At 44.3% G+C, this 25,176-nt stretch overlaps 1 protein-coding gene across 10 annotated transcripts; it reads right to left on the bottom strand.

Annotated features, from left to right (window-relative positions):
• Nucleotides 1–741: 741 nt before the first annotated feature.
• LOC120052707 (major vault protein) lies at nt 742–23,507 on the bottom strand. 10 transcript variants are annotated; one of them, XM_038999778.1, is made up of 18 exons: nt 23,458–23,486; nt 19,529–19,661; nt 19,019–19,188; nt 18,345–18,540; nt 17,632–17,755; nt 16,677–16,808; nt 16,436–16,530; nt 15,090–15,326; nt 14,773–14,898; nt 14,334–14,540; nt 10,581–10,816; nt 10,142–10,339; nt 9,858–10,002; nt 9,449–9,660; nt 8,594–8,710; nt 2,230–2,356; nt 1,849–2,037; nt 742–1,475 (listed from the first exon to the last, which is right to left on the bottom strand). In XM_038999778.1, exons 3-18 carry the CDS (start codon nt 19,186–19,188, stop codon nt 1,353–1,355), a joined length of 2,634 nt encoding a protein of 877 aa, XP_038855706.1. In that variant the 5' UTR covers nt 19,529–19,661; nt 23,458–23,486; the 3' UTR covers nt 742–1,352. The 10 variants fall into 10 exon arrangements, with proteins under 10 accessions (XP_038855706.1, XP_038855703.1, XP_038855702.1 ...); XM_038999775.1 differs by having other exon boundaries at nt 19,567–19,661; nt 23,458–23,480; XM_038999774.1 differs by lacking the exon at nt 23,458–23,486 and adding an exon at nt 22,874–23,130 and having other exon boundaries at nt 19,567–19,661.
• Nucleotides 23,508–25,176: the final 1,669 nt, after the last annotated feature.

Below are 25,176 nucleotides of genomic sequence, written 5' to 3'. Positions count from 1 at the left end.
GCATACTGCCTCAAGCATTCCTTTGTCGCTGGTTCACTGACCGATTTATGTAAGTTTATGTTTATCCCTAGGGGTCATGTGAACCAACCATCATGTGGTCAATATTGTTGACAGTATTCACCAGCAGTTGAAAATACAGTGCATGCTTGGCTATTATTTGGTCATTTCTGGCCCAACTTTGCTCATCGCACCTGAAGTGGAGTTATACAGTACAAGTCAGGCCGAGCCATGAGGGATACTTTAACGAAGTGTTGCACGCTAGCGACGTCCTGTGGACAGAAATTGTACACACACACAACACAAACAGAAAATTTAGTAAAATTACACAAATGACCTTCCTCCTGTATGTAGGCCAAGTTATAGTGAGTCTGGTTGCTCTTTGGACAAACAAAACATTTGATCAAGTTATCAGCTACCTGCAATTAAACCGCATTTGTTCTATGTATTTTACATGGCCAAATATGCATTGGGATGGTCGGGAATAGACCAAATGGAGTAACAATCTGTGCCAAAATATCCAGTGGTCTTCTATTAAAAATGTAATCAGTATCAACTCATTGATTAAAGGTGCAATCAGTAATATTTGTAATGCTCATTTCAATTTATGATATACATTGATATGATACAATTTGTGAGTTGATACATTTCTCAAGCTCTGGCCATCCCTCAGCTTTATGGCAGCATGGCTGCCATTTGGCTGAGAAGCCAATAGAAGATTGTGTAATAAGTCAGGCCAGAGCATGTAGCTTAATGTTGTTTTTATTAGTCACTACTGCATGAGTTAGACAGAAGAGGTAGATGAAGAGTTTGATACATGGTGGTCATTGCAAAAATATGGTTCGTTACAATGGATTGAGACACTTCATCCAGTGTGTGTGTGTGTGTACAGACAAACCATGGATACAAACTGAAGAATTGACATTTAAGGTTTCGGGGAAAAGCCATGCTTTCATTTCTTTGATAAATGGATCAACAAATGAATTAAACACATTTGCATAAACCTCAAAAGCAAAACAAGGAAAGATTCCTTACTATCCAGGATTATGGTTAGTATAGATACGCAACACATGGAGTGGACAGCACGTTATAGGGCATCGACGGCACCAAAACAGATGAGCAAAAAAGCCATGTAAACCAAGGGGAATGTTCACTTGGACGTCTTTAGTCAGACACACATCTATGTGCACACACACATCAGAATAATCGCCACCGTACAGTCATACATATCATATGCCTAATTGTCAGTTACTACATCAGACAAAAAACAACCAGAAATCCTACATCTGTAGGAGATGTTATCAGACAGGACATTATTCTCTTATTGTGAACGTTCTCCTTTTCTCTTCCCCCTCTCACTGGCCCTGGCTCTGAGAAAGAGCTCCCAGAAGGCCGTTGGCCGTGCTGAAGAGGTTGATTGGAGAAGAGCCGTCTGTGATCAGGGTTGACTTCAAACCCAGAGACTGGAGCAGCTTGACCTGGGAGAGGGTGGGGGAGTGGGGAAAAGAGGGGAGTGAGGGACAGAAACAGAGAGATATTATTAATTTAATATGATCATTTCTGCTTTACGTTTTAACTGATTGAATAAGATCCTGTGTTCCAGTTCCAATATCCTAAACGGTATTTTATAATGTCTTGTCACACCAATATAGCTAATTTAATTAAATTGAGATTGGGTGGGAGAAAGGCAGACCTGCTCAGTGAAACGTTACGGTAAAGTAAAACATTACAGATTGATTCTGACTGATTCTGATTCTGAGCTTAAGGATTCTCCAGGTCCCATTTTTATTCGGACAAATGTATTGTGTAGCACAAATATGACGGTATTATGGTATGTAAGGAATTCTGTACCTGTAGCTCGGGGCCGGCTCTGGCCATCTCCTTCAGGGTGTCGGCGCCGATACTGTCCACCAGCTTTTTAAAGCGGTTGCTCTCTATCTCAGCCAGCTTCTGCTGTTTCTCCACTTCCAAACGATCCATTGCTGACTTATAGTTTAGCTCCTGCTCCCTCGCCTTGGACAGACGGTCCAGCTCGCCCTCCTGCACACAGAATTACAGGTCAGCTACACATAGTATGTGATCCTTTCAGCATTACACAATGTAGAACACCTTCAAACATTTATCAAACACAGACCACACACACACGTGAACTACTGGTTGTGTACCTTTCAGAATTACACAATGTACAACACTTTCGACCATACACACGCAGCATAGTAAGAGGATACGTACAGCCTCAATCCGCTGGGCCTCAGCCTTCAGTTTAGCCTCGTTGACTGCCGCCTCTCCCTGGATACGGGCTGCCTCTGCTCTGGACTGGGCCTCTGCCTTGGCTGCCCCTGTACTCTCCACCGCCGCACTGCAACACAACGACACACCTTTAGATTTGGTATTTTGTCAGGATCCCCATTAGCTGTTGCATAAGCAGCAGCTACTCTTCCTAGGGTCCACACAAAACATGACATAATACAGAGCATTAATAGACAACAGCTCAAGGACAGAACTACATAAAAAAAAAAAAAAGTATGACAAAAGGCACACATAGCCTACATATCAATACACACAAACTAGGTCAAATAGGGGAGAGGCGTTGTGCCGTGAGGTGTTGCTTTATCTGTTTTTTTAAACCAGGTACGCAAGTATAAACACCATGGGACCACGCAGCCGTCATACCGCTCAGGAAGGAGACGCGTTCTGTCTCCCAGAGATGAACGTACTTTGGTGCGAAAAGTGCAAATCAATCCCAGAACAGAAAAGGACCTTGTGAAGATGCTGGAGGAAACAGGTACAAAAGTATCTATATCCACAGTAAAACAAGTCCTATATGAACATAACCTGAAAAGTAGCTCTGCAAGGAAGAAGCCACTGCTCCAAAACCGCCATAAAAAAGCCAGACTACAGTTTGCAACTGCACATGGGGACAAAGATCGTACTTTTTGGAGAAATGTCCTCTGGTCTGAATGAAACAAAAATAGAACTGTTTGACACCACCCCATACAGTGAAGCACAGGGGTGGCAGCATCATGTTGTGGGGGTGCTTTGCTGCAGGAGGGACTGGTGCACTTCACAAAATAGATGGCATCATGAAGAACAAAAATTATGTGGATATATTGAAGCAACATCAAGACATCAGTCAGAAAGTTAAAGCTTGGTCACAAATGGGTCTTCCAAATGGACAATGACCCCAAGCACACTTCCAAAGTTGTGGCAAAATGGCTTAAGGACAACAAAGTCAAGGTACCTTGACCATCAAAGTGTGGCCATCACAAAGCCCTGACCTCAATCCTATAGAAAATTTGTGGGCAGAACTGAAAAAGCGTGTGCGAGCAAGGAGGCCTAAAAACCTGACTCAGTTACACCAGCTCTGTCAGGAGGAACGGGGCAAAATTCACCCAACTTATTGTGGGACGCTTGTGGAAGGCTACCCGAAACGTTTGACCCAAGTTACACAATTTAAAGGCAATGCTACCAAATACTAATTGAGTGTATGCAAACTTCTGACCCACTGGGAATGTGATGAAACAAATGAAAGCTGAAATAAATCATTCTCTCTACTATTATTCTGACATTTCATATTCTTAAAATAAAGTGGTGATCCTAACTGACCTAAGACAGGGGATTTATACTAGGATTAAATGTCAGGAGTTGTGAAAAACTGAGTTTAAATGTATTTGGCTAAGGTGTATGTAAACTTCCGACTTCAACTGTGTGTGTGTGTGTGTATATTTATATATATTGTGGCAGATGGCAGGAAGAGGTGAGGGGAGTGGTTATTGAAGGGAGATATCTTGCAGCCTGCTGGCTCCAGCCCAAAGCCTTATATGGACTTCTTGCCCCAACGAGTGGATCATTAAGCCAGGGAGTACTGGGGGATAGAAGAGGGAGCGTCATGCAAAGGGGCAGAGAACGGAGAGTGAAGTGTGTGTGTGTGTGTGTTATGGAGAGTGAAGAGTGTAGTGTGTGGGTGTGTTATGGAGAGTGAAGTATGTGTTATGGAGAGTGTGAGGTTATTTTACCCCCCCCCCCCCAATGTACCGAACCGTATTGGCTGAGGACCTGAGTTTTAGGATTACCCCTGGAGAACGGAACGGACAACGAGAAGAGATTGTGGACTGTGAAATAGTTGGTGAATTCCCCCCAGTGTGCAAAACTCCCTAATAAACTCCCCATTTGCATTCATAATTATGCTACTTGTGTGTGTTTTGTTATTGAACTTGGTGATGTGGAAACCCCACACCCTAGAGCCTGCTACATATGGTGGAGAATGCAGGCACGCCAAACCAAGCTCAATAACTAAACAGACACAGAGCACAATGGAAGCATTGGTGAAACAGCTGGTGGAGGCGAACATAGCACAGCAGGCTATGCATCGGGAACTGCTGGAGGAACAGCGTCAGCAGACCGCTCTCCTGCGATCTGAACTCAGCCAGCTGCCCAGGCCGGCATAGCGGCAGGCGCAAACCCAGTAGGTTTATACTGAAGTTGACAGAGGCTGATGACATCGAGGCTTACCTCCAAGCCTTCGAGAGGACGGCGGCTAGGGAGGAAAGGCCTCATGAGAAAATGGGCCAGCCTGCTAGCACCCTTCCTGTCAGGCGCGGCACAGAAGAGCTATCAGGATCTGACGGCTGACCAGTCGACGTATTACAAGGGGCTGAAAAAGTAAATCCTGCGCTGGTATGGTTACACCCTGATTAGCAGGGCACAAAGATTCCATGATTGGGCGTATGATCCTACAGCGTCCACCCCGATCGTAAATGCATGATCTAATTAGCCAACTCTTGGCCAGCCTAACTGCTGAACCACTGACGCCCACCGAGAAAGTGGTCATAGATCAATTTCTACGTTCTCTCCCATGTGTGTTGGTGTTGGTCCCCACCTCAGAATGTACGTTTTTGGCCCGATGGAATGGGCCATACGAAGTCCTTGAGAAAGTGGCTGAAGTTTACTATAGGGTCAGACAGCCGGGACGTAAGCATCTGACCAAGATTTACCATGTGAATTTTCTAAAGAAATGGAACACAAGTGATGTACTCTACTCCATTTCCCCGAAGAAGGCTACCACAGAGACCAAGCCGGCGGAGGGGTCACTGGGGGAGCAGCTGAGCCAAGCACAGAAGCAGGAGCTGAGGGAGTTGGTCGGCCGGAACCAGGAAGTGTTCCAGTGAACCAGGACACACCGATCTGGTACAGCACAGCATCATCACCGAACCCGGGAAAAAGGTGAAGTTGAGTCCCTACCGCATACCGGAAGCAAGGAGAGTAGCTGTCAGGACGGAGGTAAAAACGATGTTGAAAGCTGATATAATCGAAGAGTCGAATAGTGAGTGGTGCAGCCCCATAGCGTTGGTGCCAAAAATCACACGGCACCATTCGCTTCTGTAATGATTTTAGACAGGTAAATGAAATCTCGAAGTTCGCCGCCTACCACATGCCCCGAACTGATGAATTAATAGAACGGCTCAGGACCGCCCGATTTATCATCAGCACGCTCGACCTGACAAAGGGTTATTGGTATGTGCCCTTAGCTCCCGAGGCACGGGAGAAAACTGCTTTGGCCACCCCTGACGGGCTGTTCCATTACAAGAAGCTGCCCTTTGGGTTGCACGGGGCTCCGGCCACCTTCCAGAGGTTGATGGACCGGATTCTCCATCCCCCATCGTGAGTACGCGGTGGCCTACATCGACGATATTGTGAACCATTGGAGCGAGTGGGAGACGCATCTAAACCAGGTGAGTGCGGTACTGCAGGCCTTACGGGAGGCGGGGCTAACAGCAAACCCAAAGAAATGTTGGCTCGGCCTGCTGGAGGCTGAGTACCTGGGGTACACGACCGGGAGGGGATGTGTCAAACCACAGGTGAAGAAACTGGAGGCAATTCGGGACTGGCCCCGCCCCCTCACCAAGAAGCAGGAACGCATGTTTGTGGGGTTGACCAGCCCCCTGACAGATCTGACCAGGAGCAGTCTGCCCGCCCAGATGACGTCGACAGAGGAGAAGGAGAAAGCCTTCCAGAACCTAAAGGGAGCACTGTGTTCTGGACCCGTGCTGGTGACCGTGCTGGTACAGACTGATGTGTCCGAAACAGGTGTGGGTGTACATTAGCCGGAAGCTGTTGCCACGGGAACAAAGACATTCCACTGTGGAGAAAGAATGTCTAGCGATCAAGTGGGCACTGGAGACGCTGAAGTATTACTTTGGGACGACACTTCACCCTCGTAACGGACCACAAAATAAGGACAGTAACGCCCTGGTCACCCGCTGGTTCCTATCCTTACAGCCCTTTGCGTTCTCTGTCGTCCACAGATCAGGTGCAACCCATGGAAATGTCAATGCCCTCTCCAGGAGGGATGCTCAAGGGCAGTGGTTCACAATCCTGGTTCTGGGGACCCAAAGGAGTGCACATTTTTGTTTCTGCCCTAGCACTACAAAGCCTTTTAATGAGTTGATCATTTGAATCAGCTGTGTAGTGCTAGGGCAAAAACGTGCACTCCTTTGGGTCCCCAGAACCAGGATTGAGAACCACTGCTCTAGGGAGCTGGACCACCCCTCCCTCCTGAGGAAGGGGGGGGGGGTGCAGACGGCAGGGAGAGGTGAGGAGAGTGGTTATGTGGTTATTGAAGGGAGATATCTTGCAGCCCGCTGGCTCCACCCCAAGCCTTATATGGACTTCCTGCCACAACGAGGCGAGGCTGTGGTTCATTAAGCCAGGGAGTACTGGGGGATAAAAGAGGGAGCGGTCTGCACTAAAGGGGCAGAGAACGGAGAGTGAAGTGTGTGTTATGCAGAGTGTGAGAATAGAGCGCAAAGTCTGTGTGATTACCCATTGTGACATGGACTGTGATCCATGTACCAGATTGGCTGAGGACCTGAGTTTTAGGATTACCCCTGGAGAACGGAACAGACAACGAGAACGGATTGTGGACTGTGAAATAGTTGGTGAATTCCCCCCCCCCCTTTCCCCAGTGTGCAAAGCTCCCCAATAAACTCCCCATTTGCATTCTAGTCGTGCGTGTTTTGTTATTGAACTTGGTGACGTGGAAACCCCACACCCTTGAGCCTGCTACAAAATAAGCATTACAGGGATTATGGCTCTGAATATATACAGCAACATCTCCCCCATAAGCATTTGTCTCTTCTATAGATGTTATATCCTTGTATTGCTACTGCTGTATCATCAAATGAATTATTTAACTTTTTAGGGATGGGGGCAGCATTTTCACTTTGGATGAATAGCGTGCCCAGAGTGAACTGCCTCCTACTCTGTCCCAGATGCTAATATGGGACAGAGAACAACCTCAGATTTCCCACTTCCTGGTTGGATTTTTCTCAGGTTTTTGCCTGCCATATGAGTTCTGTTATACTCACAGACATCATTCAAACAGTTTTAGAAACTTCAGAGTGTTTTATATCCAATAATAATATGCATATATTATCAACTGGGACCGAGTAGCAGGCAGTTTACTCTGGGCACCTTATTCATCCAAGCTACTCAATACTGCCCCCAGCCATAAGAAGTTATTGATTTCATGAACCTTATTTCTAAGGTTACATATATTAATATGGACTATTTTCAGCCCTTTCCTGGGTAGCTTATCAGAGATAAGACATAATATGGAAAAGAGCAAACAAGGCAAGAGGAAAAAAATATACATTCAGCAGTTGGTGTGCGTGCTGCGAGGTTGAAGCTACAAACCCATAGCCTTGGCTCTCTCATCCCTTCCAGGCTTCTGGGAGGGAGGGTGGACAATGAGCCTGTCATAACGGATGTAAGCAATGTCTCCACAGCTTCAGGATAGTCCTCGTTGAGGAAGATAGATTCCTCTCAAGTTCTTGTCTCTTTCCAGAACAGCTACCTTGTCCTTGAACCTCAGAAACTTGACCACTATCGGCCTGGGCCGGTGGTGGGTTGTCCAGTCCTGTGGCCGCGCTCCACCCTAATCTTCCTGTGGTCGATCTTCAATTTCTCAGAGATCATTTCCCTCACTTTGTCCTCAGACTCCGTCCAGGTCTCATGTGGAGATTCTGCAATTCTGTCCCGAACCATGTTATTCCGCCTTGATTGTCCCTCCCTTATCATTGTTATCATGTATTCACACACAGAACTGATGTCCTCTCTCAATGACTTACAGATTGCTGTCATCTTGCCGTTCTCCTTTTTCAACTCATCGAGCTGACCCTGGGAAAACGGCAAAATATTCTTCAGGTCCTGGACCTCTCTGGTCAGGTCGTCCATTCTTTTATTAGTTGAATCCACCAGTATTTGGACAAAACACATGAAGCTGGGAGAGGGAAAATTGATCCTAGATCTGTACCTAGGGGAAACTTCACCCCAGATCTAACCTCCGCATTCACAATAGCATAGCTACATTATGTTAGGATCTCTGATCTAAATGTTACTCGGTACAGCTTCGCATTCACACTACTAAGAACAGCATGATGCTAACGCTAGCCATGCTAATTCTAGCTCCTTGCCATAATCTTTCCATCAGTGAAGCTAATGTGTTAGCATTATGCTAATGATATCCCTCTGCCATTATATTTCCCAAAAGCGATGCTAACATGCATTGTTTTAACAGCATAGCATCAATGGTCACCTGAGGGCCTCCAGCTCCAACAGCTCTTTCCTGGTCCTCTCTGCCTCCGCCTGGTCTGTGATCCTCTGCCTCTCCAGACGACCACGCGCCTCCTGCTCGAGACGCTCTGCCTCATGGCTGCAGGGAGGGAAGGAGGGGAGAGAGAAAAACAAAGAGGGAAAGGAGAGAAGTTAACACTTACCAAACAGGTAAAAACAACCCTGTGTGTGTCTGTCTGGTGGTAGATAGCCTAGTAATTGAGAGTTGGGCCTGTATCTGAAAGGTCGCAAGTTTGATTCCCCGAGCCGAACTAGGTGAAAAATCTGTCAATGTGCACTTGAGCAAAGCACCTAACCCTAATTGCTCCTGTAAGTGTGCATGCATGTATATATGAATGGACAAAGCCATCGATCACGTGATACCATTCATTCCTATGTGAAGACTCAATAGCGCATTGAAGCCAAATTAAGTCTTAAGATGGCGTCTCATGTGCAGCTTGAGCTACTCCAGGAAGTGACTTGCAGGCTAGCTCAGTGCTGCCCAATCTCATGAAATAACTCAAGTTGAAGGCAGATAGTGGTACTGCAGGCTGCCATTAGCAAATCAATTATTCTCATAACTTCTTCTGTAATGAGATTTTAAAAGGATCGGTTCAAGGAAATATATCTGGTATTAGAAGCAATTATTGGTACCATGATCGTCTTCAAATGATTAAAAACAAATCTAGGAAGATTGACATTTTTCCATTCACTAGAATGGGGGGGGATCCTGTCTTATGCTTACAATGCCTGCAATACCACGGTTGGCCTTGAACATCGATGGCTTCAGAGGTGGCATTCGTTCTCCCCATGTGTGCGTGCGTGTCATGTGTCCTACCGTGCGGCAGCCTCCTGGGAGTTGGTGGTGATCTCGATGGCCAGCTGGACACTCTTCTGCAGGGCGTCTCTGGTCCTCTGGTCTACCGGCTCCACTGACTGGATGTCCACACTGCTGATGACCAGACTGTTCTGGTGGAAGCGCAGGCTGGGACGCACAGACAGCTTGTCATCAAAGCCAAACACAGAGGAGCAGATGATCCGGTTGGAGTTCTGTAGAGTGGAGGGGGTTAAAGAAGAGGTTAAAGCGTGGGGTGTTATTGTTGTCTTTGAATCAATTGGCATACGTTTTCCAAAGCGGCGTATAGGCCTACCTAACTACGATAGCTAAGGGCTGGAGGCCATGTAGAATTAAAAAGTATTAAAAAGCCAGAAACGTGCAGATTTAGATGATTGAAGTGTGGACGGACCTTGTGAAAGTCATCAAACTGCACGGAGGCGACGGCTCCTCTGACGCGGGAGGCGATGGCTTTACAGGCATCCCCCACAAAGTCAGGCACCGAGAACAGAGCGGCAGCCTGGGACGGGTCCGCAGGAGACTTCAGGTCAAAGTGCCTGAGAAAGAGAGAGCGAGAGAGAGGGGAGGGAGAGATATTAAATACATCAGCTGGCCTACAGACTAGACTAAGGACGCCAAATCGCAGAGGATCCTCAAACACACACGTCGTCGTCGTCCCCCACCCACAAACCCTACCAGTTGTAGCTGAGCTGCAGCTGCAGGCGTGCGTGGTCGGCCGTCTCTATGGTGATGATGTCAGTGAAGAAGTCCGGCCCCAGCAGCAGACACACAGCCTTGATGACGTTGGCCCTCTTGGGCTTGTCCCCTGACAGGGAAAGCACGGTGAACTGCTCATCAGGACCCAACATTACCATCTCTGGCCCAAACACCACCCTGAGAGAGGGGAGGGAGAAAAGGAGGGAGGACAAGACAGGAGAGGGGGTGGGAAGAGAGAGGGAGGGCGAAAGGAAAAAGTTAACACTAGGGGCCCAATGTTGCTCTGGTCAAAAGTAGTGCACTATATAGGGAAGAGGGTGCCATTTGGAATGCAACCCTGGGCTAGTATATGGGCTGTTTCTGGACAGGGCCAGTGCCATTGTCCCTCCACATCCGTCTGTCTGTCAGCCATGTTTACCTGGCCTTCTTCTCCCTGTAGTCGTAGACCTGCACGGCAGCGTTGTGGGGCACCCTGTAGGACACCACCTTGGTCTTGTCCCGGTCCTTCATCTCCACTTCCTTGCTGCGGTCAGAGCGGTCAGCCAGGGGGTCCTTTGTGGAGGCCAGGAGGGTCTCAACATTCTGAGGCAGATTCTTGGCCCACAGCTCCTCGTCCTGCGTCAGCATGTAGGTGTGGCCAATCACAGCACGGACCTAGAACCAGGCAGCCAATGGGGGAGAGGGATGGGGAAAGGTGGGTGGGGATTTAAGGCTGATAAATAACAGGTGAATGGATTCCCTGGATCATTCGAATCAGGTGTTTTAGTGTACGTCCCAAATAGCCCCCCTACAGTACACGGTGCACTAGTTTTGACCAGAGTCCTGTGGGCCCTGGTCAATACTGCACTATATCATAGGAACCCGAGCAATGGGGCAGGTGCAATCCCACTTTTTTACCAGAAAAGTATCAATGGGGAATGTAATTTTCAATGATTAGTAATGTTTTGAGCTACTCTATATTAAAATACATATGTCGATGTTATATAATAAATAAAGCTGCAATATGTAACTTTCTGGGCGAGCCGACCAAATTCACATAGAAGTGGGAGTTACAGATAGATCTGTCAATCTCACTGAAAGCAAGTCTAAGGGGTAGATCTGTTCCATGTGCGCTACTTCTACACTTCCTGTTAAGTTTTGTTTTTGAGTCTGACAGCTTCAAACAGAAAAATTTTATTTTTGGTTACTGAAAAGATATTTCACAGTGGTTTAGATGGTACAATAATGCTTATTTTGTCACAAACAAAAATTAGGCAAACTATTATAATTTTAGCAACCAGGAAACAGTGGAGCGATTTCTACATATTGCATTTTGTACACCCTCCCCCGTCACCCCAAGATGAATGTTTTGCCCACTGGAAAGTTTTGCTTCCCTCTCGCATGCCACTGTTTTGGTTCAGTGCCGTTAGAAAGCACTAGTTGCACCACTGGTGTTTAAAATCAATAAAATGTATCTATTTCGTTGTGCCGTTACATTTGTATCAATGTTTCACGTCCGATGCACTCAGGGTGTTTGTTGTTACATATCTTTTGAGAGGTGTGCACCAAATCACTTTGCCAGTACGAACCATGGTGAGCACGGGCATGTCTGATTAGGCTTTGCTGGACATCTGGCTTTCTCACCCAATCGGTTTTGAGAAGGAGAGAGGACGCAAGCAGTATGCAATTGAGATTCTCCCACTGACTCCAAGTAGCCTTCCATCAGCCTAGAAAATATTTCACCTTTGCAGAAAACTGCATGTCCGGTGGCTCGCAATGAGTAGTTCACAAGAAGATTCTGAAAAATAATCAGTAGGCCTAATATTACATGATTAAATCTGTGAATTAATTTCTCCCCAAGCTGTTTAGAGGCATTTAACACCATTCTGCATTTGCATCATATATTTTCCCAACATTAAAAATCGGTTAAAATGTTTTCATTCAGTTACAAAAGTAACAGTCCTGACTGAGCCCCATATGGGAGCGGACCGTAGCCGCTTTGCGGTTATAACCCGGAAGCCAGTGCGGCTGGCTTCCGGGTTAAGCAGGTGAGTGTTAAGAAGCGCGGCTTGGCGGGTCATGTTTCAGAGTACTCATAACTCGACCTTCACCTCCCAAGCCCGTTGGGGAGTTGCAGCGATGAGACAAGATCGAAATTGGGGAGAAAGGGGGTAGAATACAACAACAAAACAAAAAATATATAAAAACAGTCACTGGAACTAAGGGGCCTACTCCAAACCATGAAAAACAGCCCCAGACCATTATTCCTCCTCCACCAAACTTTACAGTTGGCACTATGCTTTGGGGCAGGTAATATGCACGTTTCTCCAGACCGGTCGTAAAACTGTGTGTGCGTGAACAAGCATTAAAACTCTGCCCCATTCAACATTTGGATGTTGAAAATAACACCCTTTATTTACTGTATAAATTGGAACTATTGGAATTAAGCCACAGCAGTTTCTAAAAGAGCCATGGCAATTTTGATCACATTTCTGCAGGTGTGAGCAGAATGTTTTGATATTTTGCAGAGACTTTTTCAAACTAAAAATGCATGCCGTCTATAGCGAGTGCCTGTCCGTGCATTCAGCAAGATTGATAGTATATTCGAAACAACTTAAAAGTAGGCTAAATGCAAAAAAAGAATTGTTCAATATTTAATTTATCAATAAATTATGTTTCTAGGTCCTGTATAGGCTCTGAGATTAATAGGCAATGATGCTGTGCTCCAATCGCACAGCAATAGCCTATCCATAGGCCTACTGTCAAATATTTTACATAAGTTACCGGTATATTTACTGTGTTGGCAGAATGTTTAAATCTTTTGCAGTAATTTATTTCGGTTGGCATTTATTGAGATGGCTCATGTATTGGAAGCAGCTCTGCAGAATAGTTGGCAAAGCCACAAAGTCATAAAATCAGATTTTAAACCTAACTCTAACCTTAACCACACTGCTAACCCCAATACCTTAAATTAAGACTAAAAAGCACATTTTTGTTCTAATGAATTTGATCGATATAGTCAATTTTGACTATGCAGCTGACCCATCTAGCGGAAACCACTCAGTTCTGCTTCCAGGGCCAGACTCATTACAAAATGTCAACCTGCGTAATTTATGCTGTATCTGACAAAGGACTGTGTCAAAATGGTTGCGGACCTGTCAGCAGAACATTTGAATTCAACAATGTTTTGCATTGACTTTTCCCCAACCTAAACATGGACTGCCCGCGAATTCTGAAACATTGTCTATGGCTGGCTACAAAAAAATGTAAATGCAATTACAGAAGCGTACAGTAGGCCTACTTCAATGCAAAAGAAACTGTTTACCTGTTAAATCTGACTGTATATTATAAACCGCAGTGCCTATGGGATTGCAAAACTTGATATAAAGCCTATACCTATTTACTAGGTCCAATTAAGTGAGCGATGCACATGGTAATGTGTTGTATGGCTACTTCAGGAATATGAACTCATCACAAGCCAGGAAAGGTGAGGAATTTATTCTGCAATGGTTAGGAAAATAAAATAAATAGGAAAAAGATTCCTATGTGTTAATTATTTCAGATTAAAAACATGTTTAAAAGATTTTTGCTCTTCTCACAAACAGCAAATGGCTGAATTCTTGCTTATGCTTTCCTGCATTTAATTTTCATAATTTCCCCCATTTTCACAAAATAGCCTACTTACTTGCCAGCTTTCAATACAATATTTCAACCACTCACAGATGTGCATACACATGGTCTAAAGTTTGCAGAGAGGTGAGCACATTCTCACATCAAAATTGGTTTTAATATAAATGCCAACTTTTGTGTGAAAACTGGAGCACGCACATGTCGGGGTATATTTTGTACATAAGCACAGTTTATAAATGGAGGCCCCTGGTCCCCAAGACGGGGAGAGATACTGTCCACTAAGAGGAATGTGAGCGCCTATTACCATCTAGTTAAACCGTGAGCTAGGGCTCTTAAGATAGTGGGTTCAATCCCAGTGCTTGGCACTTGTTTCATTTTTTTCTGTTTTAACAGCCCATCTCAAACCTTTTTAACCAGTCGAAATGAATGCCAAAAATGTACTCTCAAGTTCTGTTTAACCTAGCCCAAACCTTATCAGTCAAAATGACTGCCTAAACTTAACAGTCGAGTTGCCATTTGGGACGTATCCAGTCTTCAAACATTCAGCTGGGTAAAAATTCACCTTTCCTGTCTTGATGTCACGGACATAGATCCCTTCGTTCTCGTCCAATGGAATGGCCTGTCGCCGTAGCATCACCTCCACGGCAGCCGGGGGGACGTACTCGATTGGTCCACGTAGCATCCAGCGGTCACCAGGGCGACGTTGGACTCCACCCCTCCGGGAGAGCTTGGCCCTCTCCTCCTCCTCTTCCTCCTCCTCCTCCTCCTGCTGGCAGAGAGGAGAGGAGGAGGGAGAGAGAGAATGAGGGAGAGTGTGAAGGGGAGAGAGAAGGAGAGGGAGGAAAATGAGAGAGAAAGAAAGTGTACATTGAATGGATTGCGTACCGGCCAAACCAGTCAGTCCTGTTAAGGATCGTTGTTGTATTTGACTAAGGTCCATTTGTTTCCCCTCCCATCTGCATTTAAATTCTTCCACCATTCCCTCCCCCCTCTTTCCTCACCTCCTGTGTATCTTTGAAGGCCTCTATGGCCCTCAGCACCAGGCCCTCCTCCTCAGAGAGAATATAAACGTCCTGGATGCCCTCCTCTAAATGCTCCCCTGGCTGCAGGAAGAACGAACGCTCACCCTGGGAGGAGGAGGAGAGAGAGCAGTGTTAAAGCTAATTGGGGAAGTGACTAAAAGCTACAAAAGGCAAATTAATGAACAAACAAATGAAGTCACTGAACTTCCTCACCAGTGTGTAAAACAGCAATGAGTGACTAAACAAACATTTGACCAAACAAAGGAGTGAAAGGCAGCGCTCTCTTTCAGTCTCACCTTGCACACCCTCTTCTGACCCAGCTGTGGTTTACCGTCTGGTCCCACCGGGTCCAGGATCACACAGTACTGACGGCTGCTCAGCGTGGTCACGTTGACCACTCCCACCACTTCCTCGGCAACAGACGGGATGTGTGCCTCCCGCTCCGCCATGGTAACAAGCCACTCTTCCCCAGTGCGCCGGTCCCGCCCCCCGGCGTCACGGAATGGCCGTATTGCTCGCACGTGCAGTGCTTTCTGAGAGTGAAAAAAAACATGAATTTGTTTAGGGAGGTCCTAAGAAACATCACAAGACTAATAACATGTATTTTCAAAAAAAGATAGAAGAGCATATGGAGTTTAATTAGGCCTATGTTACAGCCCTGGCTGCGCCATTCAAATAAAATCAATAGTTCGTTATTTTGTTTATTAAAACAGACAAGACACACCTATCCGATCACAGTCAGAATATACGAATATAACAGAATAAAATACAAATAATATTTTTCCCACGGGGATGTGTGGAACCGCTATCAAATAAAAAAAGTTATATTTTGAAACATGCATTTTTTTATCCACGTTTCATCCCTTTCCTACCCTCACTCCACCTCGTTAGGAGCAGGCGTAGGATCTTATGATACTGATAGAAAATAATATACAATCCTATTTTCAAAAACATGCGAGTCTCATATTCGTATTTCCCAACCTCCGCGGGTTTTTGGAGTTGCTAATACGCAAGCAAAATAATAGGCCTAATCTTGATTTAGGCCACATTGCACGCAAAAAAAATTGGAGATATAATATATGAGATATACCACCTCCACTTGTTTGCCCAGCCAGAAACCAATTAAACAAAATGCCTATTCAGATGGAAATTCAGTGAAACAAAATCACATTGATTGATTATCAGTCAGTGAAATAACAGGCTTTTGGTCAGGAATAGGCCTAGGCTACTAAGCAACTGCGAGTGAAGAGCAAAATAATCCAACAGTTAAACTATTGGAGACCACCAATCAAGAGGAGGGAGGGGGGAGAACAGGAGATGGTGAATGAATATTAAAAAAAAGGGGCGGGAGGAGGAGGGAAAAGTAAAGAGAGGGGGAAAGAGGAGGGAGGGGGAATAAATGGTGAAGAGAGAAGCGAGAGAAGGAAGGTGAGTGATAGGTCAGAGAGGGAGATAAAGGAGAGAGAGGGAGATAAAGGAGGGAGGGGGAGAGAAAGGAGGGAGGGGGAGAGAAAGGAGGGAGGGGGAGTAAATGGTGAAGAGAGAGAGAGAGGAGGACTGAGGAGTGATTGGTAAAGAGGGAGAGAGTGAAGGAGAGGGGAGTGATAGATAAAGTGAGGGCGAGAGAGGAGGGCGGTGTTACCTTGTCAGTTAGGATGAAAGCGTTGACGATGTCGAGGACCTCCTCATGAGCCCCTGGTAGATACGCCCCCACCTTTCTCACCTGCCACTCCTCACCTGGACAGACACACACAGGGAATCACTCAGCTAGGTAGGTGTGTGTGTGTGCGCAAATCTGTGTATGATAGCGATACAACATCTGCTACTTTTGTGTACATGCATTATATGCACAATAAAAATATAAAATACAGTATGTGTCTCACCAGTGACCCTGCGGACTCCGCTCCTGTCCACTCCTTCCTTGCGTGCTCGGAGGCGGATGGCCTGGTTCTCTTTGATCACCGTGGCCTTGATGGTCTCCAGCACTGCCACCTCCTTCCTGGGGATGTACGTCCCTATGGGGAGGGGGGGGGGGGGGGCAGAGGTTAGGGGTTAGAGAAGCATTATTAGGCAATCAGGCTGTGTTTGGAATCGGGTACTACATATTGTTTGGAATGTCAAAAAAAAATTGTATTTGTCACATGCGCCGAATAGAACAGGTGAAATGCACTTAACCAACAATGCAGTTAAGAAAAAAATACCTAAAAAAATAAGAAATAAAAGTAACAAATAATTAAAGAACAGCAGTATATACAGGGGGTACCGGTACAGAGTCAATGTGCGGGGGCACCGGTTAGTCGAGGTAATATGTACATGTAGGTAGCGTTATTAAAGTGACTATGCATAGATAATAACAGAGAGTAGCACCAGCAACGCAAATAGTCTGGGTAGCCATTTGATTAGATGTTCAGGAGTCTTATGGCTTGGGGGTAAAAGCTGTTTAGAAGCCTCTTGGACCTAGACTTGGCGCGCCGGTACCACTTGCCATGCGGTAGCAGAGAGAACAGTCTATGACTAGGGTGGAACGTACTACGTTTCTTGCATACTACTTTCTTCTACTACTTGTTATTTTATTGATATTTGTACTGCATTGTTGAGGGAGATTGCAAGAAAGTCATTCACTGCACCTTTTATACCTGCTGTAAACTGTGTACGTGATGAATCAAATTGGATTTGACTTCAACAAGTCAAATTAGAAAAATTGAAAGAGCACTAGTTATCTTGTTAAAACAATGCTCTGATTTGGTGAAAAAAAATATACAGGGGTCATATTGATGAATGTGTAAGGACCGAAGGTAATTGTAATGATGTGTTAGGAGTTGTACCCAGAGAACTCACCTGGCCCTTCGAACAGCCACTCATCTCCACCCACCCTCTTCTCTCCTCCCACCTCCTCAAAGTCCAGCAGAGCCTGAAGGCGCAGGGCGGTGTCTGGGTAGACGATCTGCAGCGCTGTCACGTGCTGGGAGGGGGTGGGGAGAGCGTAATATATATATTGAAGTCAGAAGTTTACATACACTTAGGTTGGAGTCATTAACTAGTTTTTCAACCACTCCACAAATTTCTTGTTAACAAACTATAGTTTTTTCAAGTCGGTTAGGACATCTACTTTGTGCATGACACAAGTAATTTTTCCAACAACTGACCAAAGACGGGATTTTTACTAGGATTAAATGTCAGGAATTGTGAAAAACTGAGTTTAAATGTATTCAGCTAAGGTGTATGTAAACTTCCGACTTCAACTGTATATATATAAAAAGAGATTAACACCCATGTAATAAGAATTGCTTCAACTCTCCAAACTTCTAATGCCTAGGCTTTAACTCTGCAGGCTAACACAGTTGTAGCATGCAGGAGAACCAGGTTAGCACCCAGGTCCCAGACAGTTATATTATCTTTCCAAGTGAATGCCTACACTTTAGCTCAACGTGATTGTAATGGAGGTGGATCAGTGAACGACACTTGTGTGCTGAGCAATCTCTGCACTGAGACCTGAAGACTTGCATTAGCTCCCTGCACTTCTAACACCTAGGCTTTAACGCTGACCGTACCTGCTGGATCTCCTCTCCAGGGTAGAGGGGGAAGGGGTCCTGGGTGAGCCGGATCTCCAGGTCGGCATGGCGAAGCTTGGCCTGTCCTGATTGGTCGAAGAGCACCTGTCCGTGGTCATCGCGAGCAACGGGGTTGAGAACCACGCAGTAGTGGCGAGGAGGGACCATGGTCATTCGCACGGGGGAGAACAGCACTCTGGGAAGTAGGGCACAATACAGTCACCTACTGACTGAAATACTAGTCTACACAGATACTGTACATACTGAGTGTAAACGTGTTTGTACATGGCATATGTTGACTAACCTAAACCTGTAAAGAAACACCTAGAATGGACCACCTACTTCCACTCTAGCAATGTAATCAACCTCTATGCACCTGTTCATGTGTATGCATGTGTGAGTGAGTAATCATATGTTTAAACCAGCCACAGAGGAGCACATGCTGATATAATCTGGGTAAAAGATGCCATTAAAAACATGATATTTGACAACGTTCAAAGTGTGCTGTCACACATTGTGTGACGCTGTAACCACAGCGATAACAGCTTGATTGGTGTCAGTAGGCTTAGAAGAAACCAACAACCAACCGCACTTGTAATTAGGTATTTGCACGCAGACCTTAACAGATAAATTACAGATAAACGCACCAACACACACACAAACACACTCCTCACCTCTCATTGTCCTGTCTGATGTAGGTGAGCGGTCCAATCTCCACACGGGCGATATTGGTGTTTTGGTCCAGGACATGGATGAAGTGGTGGGGCGGGACACGGATGATTGACGCATCTACCAGGCCCTCAAATTTCATCCCGCCTGAGCTCCCGCCATTCATGGACGTCATCTGGAATGGCCGGAGTGGAAAGGGTTAACGGGTCTATTCAGTGATGTGAAACGTTCCGAAATATAATTAATAGAGCTGGCACGATTTCCTATTCTATCTGACAGATAGACAAGTATCGTGTAGAACAGATATGATTATCTGAAAAGTTCTGTAATGTTATGTCCTCCAGAACAGGCCCCTGAAGTAGCCTGCCCTACTGCCTAAAGACGACACTGGCCATGTTCGAAAGCATTAAACCTGTGATGTATCATAGGTCAATTGTGACGGACTGACCTACAAATAATATTGAGTAGTTAATTATGATGCAAGATTATTTGTATATCAGTCCGTTTCGACCCACCTTTAAAGTCGGCTGCAATGTCGAACACGCCCACTGACCTCCTGACTCATTGGGTAGATCTCAATCTCCTCCTCCGACTGTAGCCATCTTACCGCAAGTGGAATGCACTGACTGCAAGTCCCTCTGGATGAGTCTGTTAAATGCCCAAAATGTAAAATGTTTCTCCCCTTCTTGCCTCTTTTCTTTCGGTGGTTCTGATCTGAAGGAGTTGACCAGGTGAAAGCTGATCCCCCATTAGGAATCCATTATCTAGCTCTCCTCTCAAGTAGCTTCTCTCTGCCATTTTGAAACACTTGTGTAAGAACATGTACCAAGAATTCGATTGGCTTCAAGCCTACTTCTGGACTAAAAAGATGTCCAATAGAGAAGTGCCTATCAGACCAGGACAAGGCTTACTGTCACCTGTGCTTACAGTCACCTGTGGTGTAAAGTACTTAAGTAGTACTTTTAAAGTATTTTTACAATACTTTTACTTAACTTACATTCCTACAGAAAATAATGTACTTCTTATGCCATACCTTTTCCCTGTCACCCAAAAGTACATTTTGAATGCTTAGCATGAGGAACATTGTCCAATTCACACATCCCTGGTCATCCCTACTGCCTCTGATCTGGCGGACTCACTGAACACACATGCTTCGTTTGTAAATGATGTCTGAGTGTTGGAGTGTGCCCCTGGCTACACAAAAAAATAAAATGGTGCCATCTGGTTTGCTTAATATACAGAATTTGAAATAATTTACACTTAAGTATACTTGAGCAATTAAAATTTACTTTTGATACTTAAGTATATTTAAAACCAAATAATTTTACTCAAGTGGTATTTTACTGGGTAACTTTCACTTTTGCTTGAGTAATTTCTATGAAGGGATCTATATATTTAAGTATGACAATTGGGTACTTTTTCCACCGCTGTCTGCATTCAGAGAACTATTCTTTATACTGTACTAGAGTGTATGCTATAACTAAAGAGAAAAGATTCCCATTAGACAGTGTCCTTTGACATACTCAGACATTTGTGGGAGCGCTCCTGAATGGTGAGAGCAAATACACCTGACAACGACACTACATAATGACTGACGCAAACTGGCTGGACCAGGTACTAGGTACACAGGGGGGCTTGAGAGAACAAAACTTAAGTACTACATGTCTCTTTTTATATGACAAAACTATGGACACTCCCACCATGTACACAAATCTGAGCCAAACATGACAAAGCGGTCATACAGGCACACCTTTCACAAACTGGCACGCCCAATACTATTGCTATTTCACTATACATTCCAGTGCCTCCACCCACTCAAGAACTATCAAGTGTAAGTGTTGGTTCAGGAAAGTTAGCGGAAGCATAAATTCTGGCCTAATGACAATGGCTAAATGTCATTACACTTTTTGTTGTCTCTTTCCATTCACCACTATTTGGAGGCTGGAAATATGTTGAGTGGATGAATGTGTGCGTGTAGTAAAGGAGCTCATTGAAGTGATTGTTTGACAATCAGATGACAACATATTGACTGGTTGTGTTTATGTCACAGTAAAAAGGTAATACATTTTAAAAGTTAAATGACAAATCTTTACGACTAGGCCCACAGAGATCCTATTGAACAAATCGGGATTCTATATGTAGCTCTATGATTAGGCCCATACGCAAGCTTGTGCACACATACTGTGGTACGGTGTGTCAAACTTTGTGTGCTGCTATTTTGGCCAGAATGTGTTCTTAACTGACTTGCCTAGTTAAAAAAATAATTTAAAAAAATTGTCAAATAAATGTGTCCTAGTTATTGGACTATAGGGGGGTGTGGTTAAGTTGAGGTTAAGATTTGTTTGTGCATTCTTGAGTGTAAGAGGTAGTGCTTTCTGTTGACGTGGCCTTAACAAAAGAATTCTAGAAAAGGTGTGACAAATTGCTATTACCGCTTATGCTCCAAAACTCATCTGCCATGTGAAGTTTGCTGTCTCCACAGCAACATGTTTGGCATTGATAATGCCCTGTGTTTGAGAGGCAGAAATACAGATGTAAGTGTGCGTGTCTACAAAATAAATCTCCCTTTTAAACTTAGGTAAAATCTAAGCCAGACATTCAACTTCCAGACCACAGAAAAGTTAGCGTGCCCTGTCCTACATTGAACACCACAGTAGAAAATATACGGTTTCAGAAAGAGTCCCAGAGCATAACGTTCATCTCTGTTGCTTGGAGGGAGGGAGGAACCAAATAGATATAGCATTTACTATCAGTGGTGTAGGAGATATGGACATAATAACGTTTCTTTGAGGGGGCAAAGTGCATCCGTTTTGCAGTGAGTTCAGTACCAGGTGATATGGGTGTTTCCCTTATAGAATTAGGAAATACAACACAAAACATTCTAGCAAGGGCTAGTTCCAATACTTTAACAGTACATTATTCAGTCCTCACTGATCTGGGCCCGGTTTCCCAAAAATCATCTTAAGGCTAAATTTATCGATGAACATAGCCTTAAGATGTTTTTGTGAAACAGGGCCCTGTGTTTCCTCGTATTGCTGTGATTAATCAACTCCAAGGAAGGATGATGCATTGTCATTTGGAAGAGTAGTTCCGTTCTAGGCGTTTTATTAGCAACTTTTGAAATGTCTTCGGAGCAGATGTAAATGTAAACCATCGACCAAGTTGAGGTGTAAATGTTATTTTTTTAAAGTTGAAAGAGCAATCTGTGAACAAGCTTTTTCACAACTAACCGTCATACAAATAAACGTTGTTCTTTTTTAAAGTAGAAGTTTACTTATCCACTACCAGAGCTTTAAGGCAATCTACATTTATTAGGTCTACTTTATTGCCACTATTCAATGCATTTGAGAACGGCAGCCAACTAATCTAGAGGTGGTAGCTATGAGAATTTCTTACCTTTAATGAATAATTTGGCAGATTCTTCTCCTAGCTTGGCAGAGTCAAATGGTCAATGCGCTTCTCTTTTATTTTGCTTTTATTACGCTTCTGTGTGTTTTCAGTTGGTTGGTGGGCGTGCAGTCATTAGTTACCACATCCACAAAGTCATAAACCCCGCCTATTTCTACAATTTCTCTTCATTAAAATGTGATTTTAACCTAACTGCCTAACCTAACACCAACCTTCAAGTTCATACGGTTATGCCATAGGCAAACTAAAAATATTTGTTTATGATATAGACATTTTGACTTTGTGTCTGGGCTATCTAGTGGAAACCATGCGGAAGCAATCCCGGAAGAACGATTACAAGTGACGTGGTTTACTGGACGACAGCTGTTATTTGATCTTAATTTAACTAGGCAAGTCAGTTAAGAAAAACATTCTTAATTACAACGACGATCAGTGTGTGGACAGATTTTTACCTTGTCAGGACGGGGACTCGACCCAACAACCTTTCAGTTTTTGTCCCAACGCTCTAACCACTAGGCTACCTGCCGCCCCATTCATACATGTACTAGATACACTTGACCATTGTCTTGTCTAGTTCCTATGCTCTATGAGCCTATTGACGCAGTACTGCCAAATATATTTTTTTTATAAATACCGCATTCAAGTGCTAGTCGGAACCAGGAAACTCTGAAATGTCGCGGCACGTGTATAACTACAAACAGTTAACAAATCTGAAATATCCGAGTTTCTAAGTTCCGACTGGCACATGAACTCGGCATAACCCTGTGGTACTACTGCACTGTTTCTTAACACGGAACCCAAACCGGCTGCGCGCGTGCGCCATCGTGCATAAATAAATGTTGTCCCCCTACACCAAACGCAGGTTAAAATATCAAAACAAACTCTGAACCAATGACGTTAATTTGGGAACAGGTCGAAAAGCATTAAACATGTATGGCAATTTAGCTTGCACTTGCTAGCTAATTTGTCCTATTTAGCTATCTTGCTGTTGCTAGCTAATTTGTCCTGGGATATAAACATTGAGTTGTTATTTTACCTGAAATGCACAAGCTCCTCTACTCCGCCAATTAATCCACACGAAAAACGGCCAACCGAATCGTTTCTAGTCATCTCTCCTCCTTTCAGGCTTTTTCATCTTTGAATTTATATGGTGATTGGTATCTAAACGTTCATAGTATTACCACGACTACCGGCAAAACAGTTCGTCTTTCAATCACCCACGTGGGTATAACCAATGAGGAGATGGCACGTGGGTACCTGCTTCTATAAACCAATGAGGAGATGGGAGAGGCAGGACTTTCAGCTCGATCTACGTCAGAAATAGAAATTAATTATATTTTAGCCCTTGGCATCGCAGACATAATTGAATAACATGGACTTCTAAATGTATTTTGCGACGCTAGCGCATGCGACGTGTCCGGTCTGGTCAGCATGTTACGTAATCCGTGAGGGATTTCCTCTAACGCGCCACTCATGCACTCACAGTTTAAAATGCATCACAGTCAACAATTTGCTGCAATGTCGAAATGGTTTGTTTAGTTTGATTTAGGTTATTCGTTTTTTTCCATTTCTCAAAACGTCTTAACTTTTCAGTCAATCTGCAAATCTGTGGCTTATAAACATCAGATATATGCAATACAATCTAAATGCTATCAAAAACAGAATAGCTGCTTAAAAAACAATAATTGAAAACACCTAAAAAATAACTACATTTGTAGCTACACATTTATAGGAAAAGTATTTGAAAAAGTATTTGCCTCTTCCTGATTTCTTATTTTTTTTGCACATTTGTCACACTTAAATGTTTCAGATCATCAAACAAATTTTAATATTACACAAAGATAACCCAAGGAAACAAAATGCAGTTTTTAAGTGATACTTTTATTTATTAAGGGGAAAAAGCTATCCGAACCTTTATGGCCCTATGTGACAAAGTAATTGCCCCCCCTTGTTAAATCATGAATTTAGTGTGGTTAATCAAAAAAAATGAGTTCAATTTCACTAGCCACACCCAGGCCTGATTACTGCCAGACCTGTTGAATCAAGAAATCACTTACATAGAACCTGTCTGACAAAGTGAAGTAGGCCAAAAGATCTCAAAAAGCAAGACATCATGATGCGATCCAAAGAAATTCAGGAACAGATGAGAAACAAAGTAATTGACATCAGTCTGGAAAGGGTTACAAAGCCATTTCTAAAGCTTTGGGACTCCAGCAAATCACAGTGAGAGCCATTATCCACAAATGGAGAACATTTGGAACAGTGGTGGATCTTCCCATGAGTGGCCGGCCTACCAAAATGACCCCAAGAGCGCAGCGACGACTCATCCAAGAGGTCACAAAAGAACAACATCTAAAGAACTGCAGGCCTCACTTCCCTCAGTTAAGGTCAGTGTTCATGACTCAACCATAAGAAAGAGACTGGGCAAAAATGGCATCCATGGCAGAGTTCCAAGGCGAAAACCCCTGCTGACCAAAAAGAACATAAAGGCTTGTCTCACTTTTGGCAAAAAACATCTTGATGATCCCCAAGACTTTTGGGAAATTATTCTGTGGACTGACGAGACAAAAGTTGAACTTTTTGGAAGGTGTGCGTCCCGTTACATCTGGTGTAAAAGTAACACAACATTTCAGAAAAAGAACATCATACCAACAGTCAAATATGGTGGTGGTAGTGTGATGGTCTGGGGCTGCTTTGCTGCTTCAGGACTTGGATGACTTGCTGTGATTGATGGAACCATGAATTCTGCTCTCTA

Source organism: Salvelinus namaycush, chromosome 8 (assembly GCF_016432855.1).
Source record: "Salvelinus namaycush isolate Seneca chromosome 8, SaNama_1.0, whole genome shotgun sequence".
Classification (NCBI taxonomy): domain Eukaryota; kingdom Metazoa; phylum Chordata; class Actinopteri; order Salmoniformes; family Salmonidae; genus Salvelinus; species Salvelinus namaycush.
The sequence above is the reverse complement of the archived record's forward strand: the minus strand, read 5'-3'. Positions and strand labels throughout refer to the sequence as shown.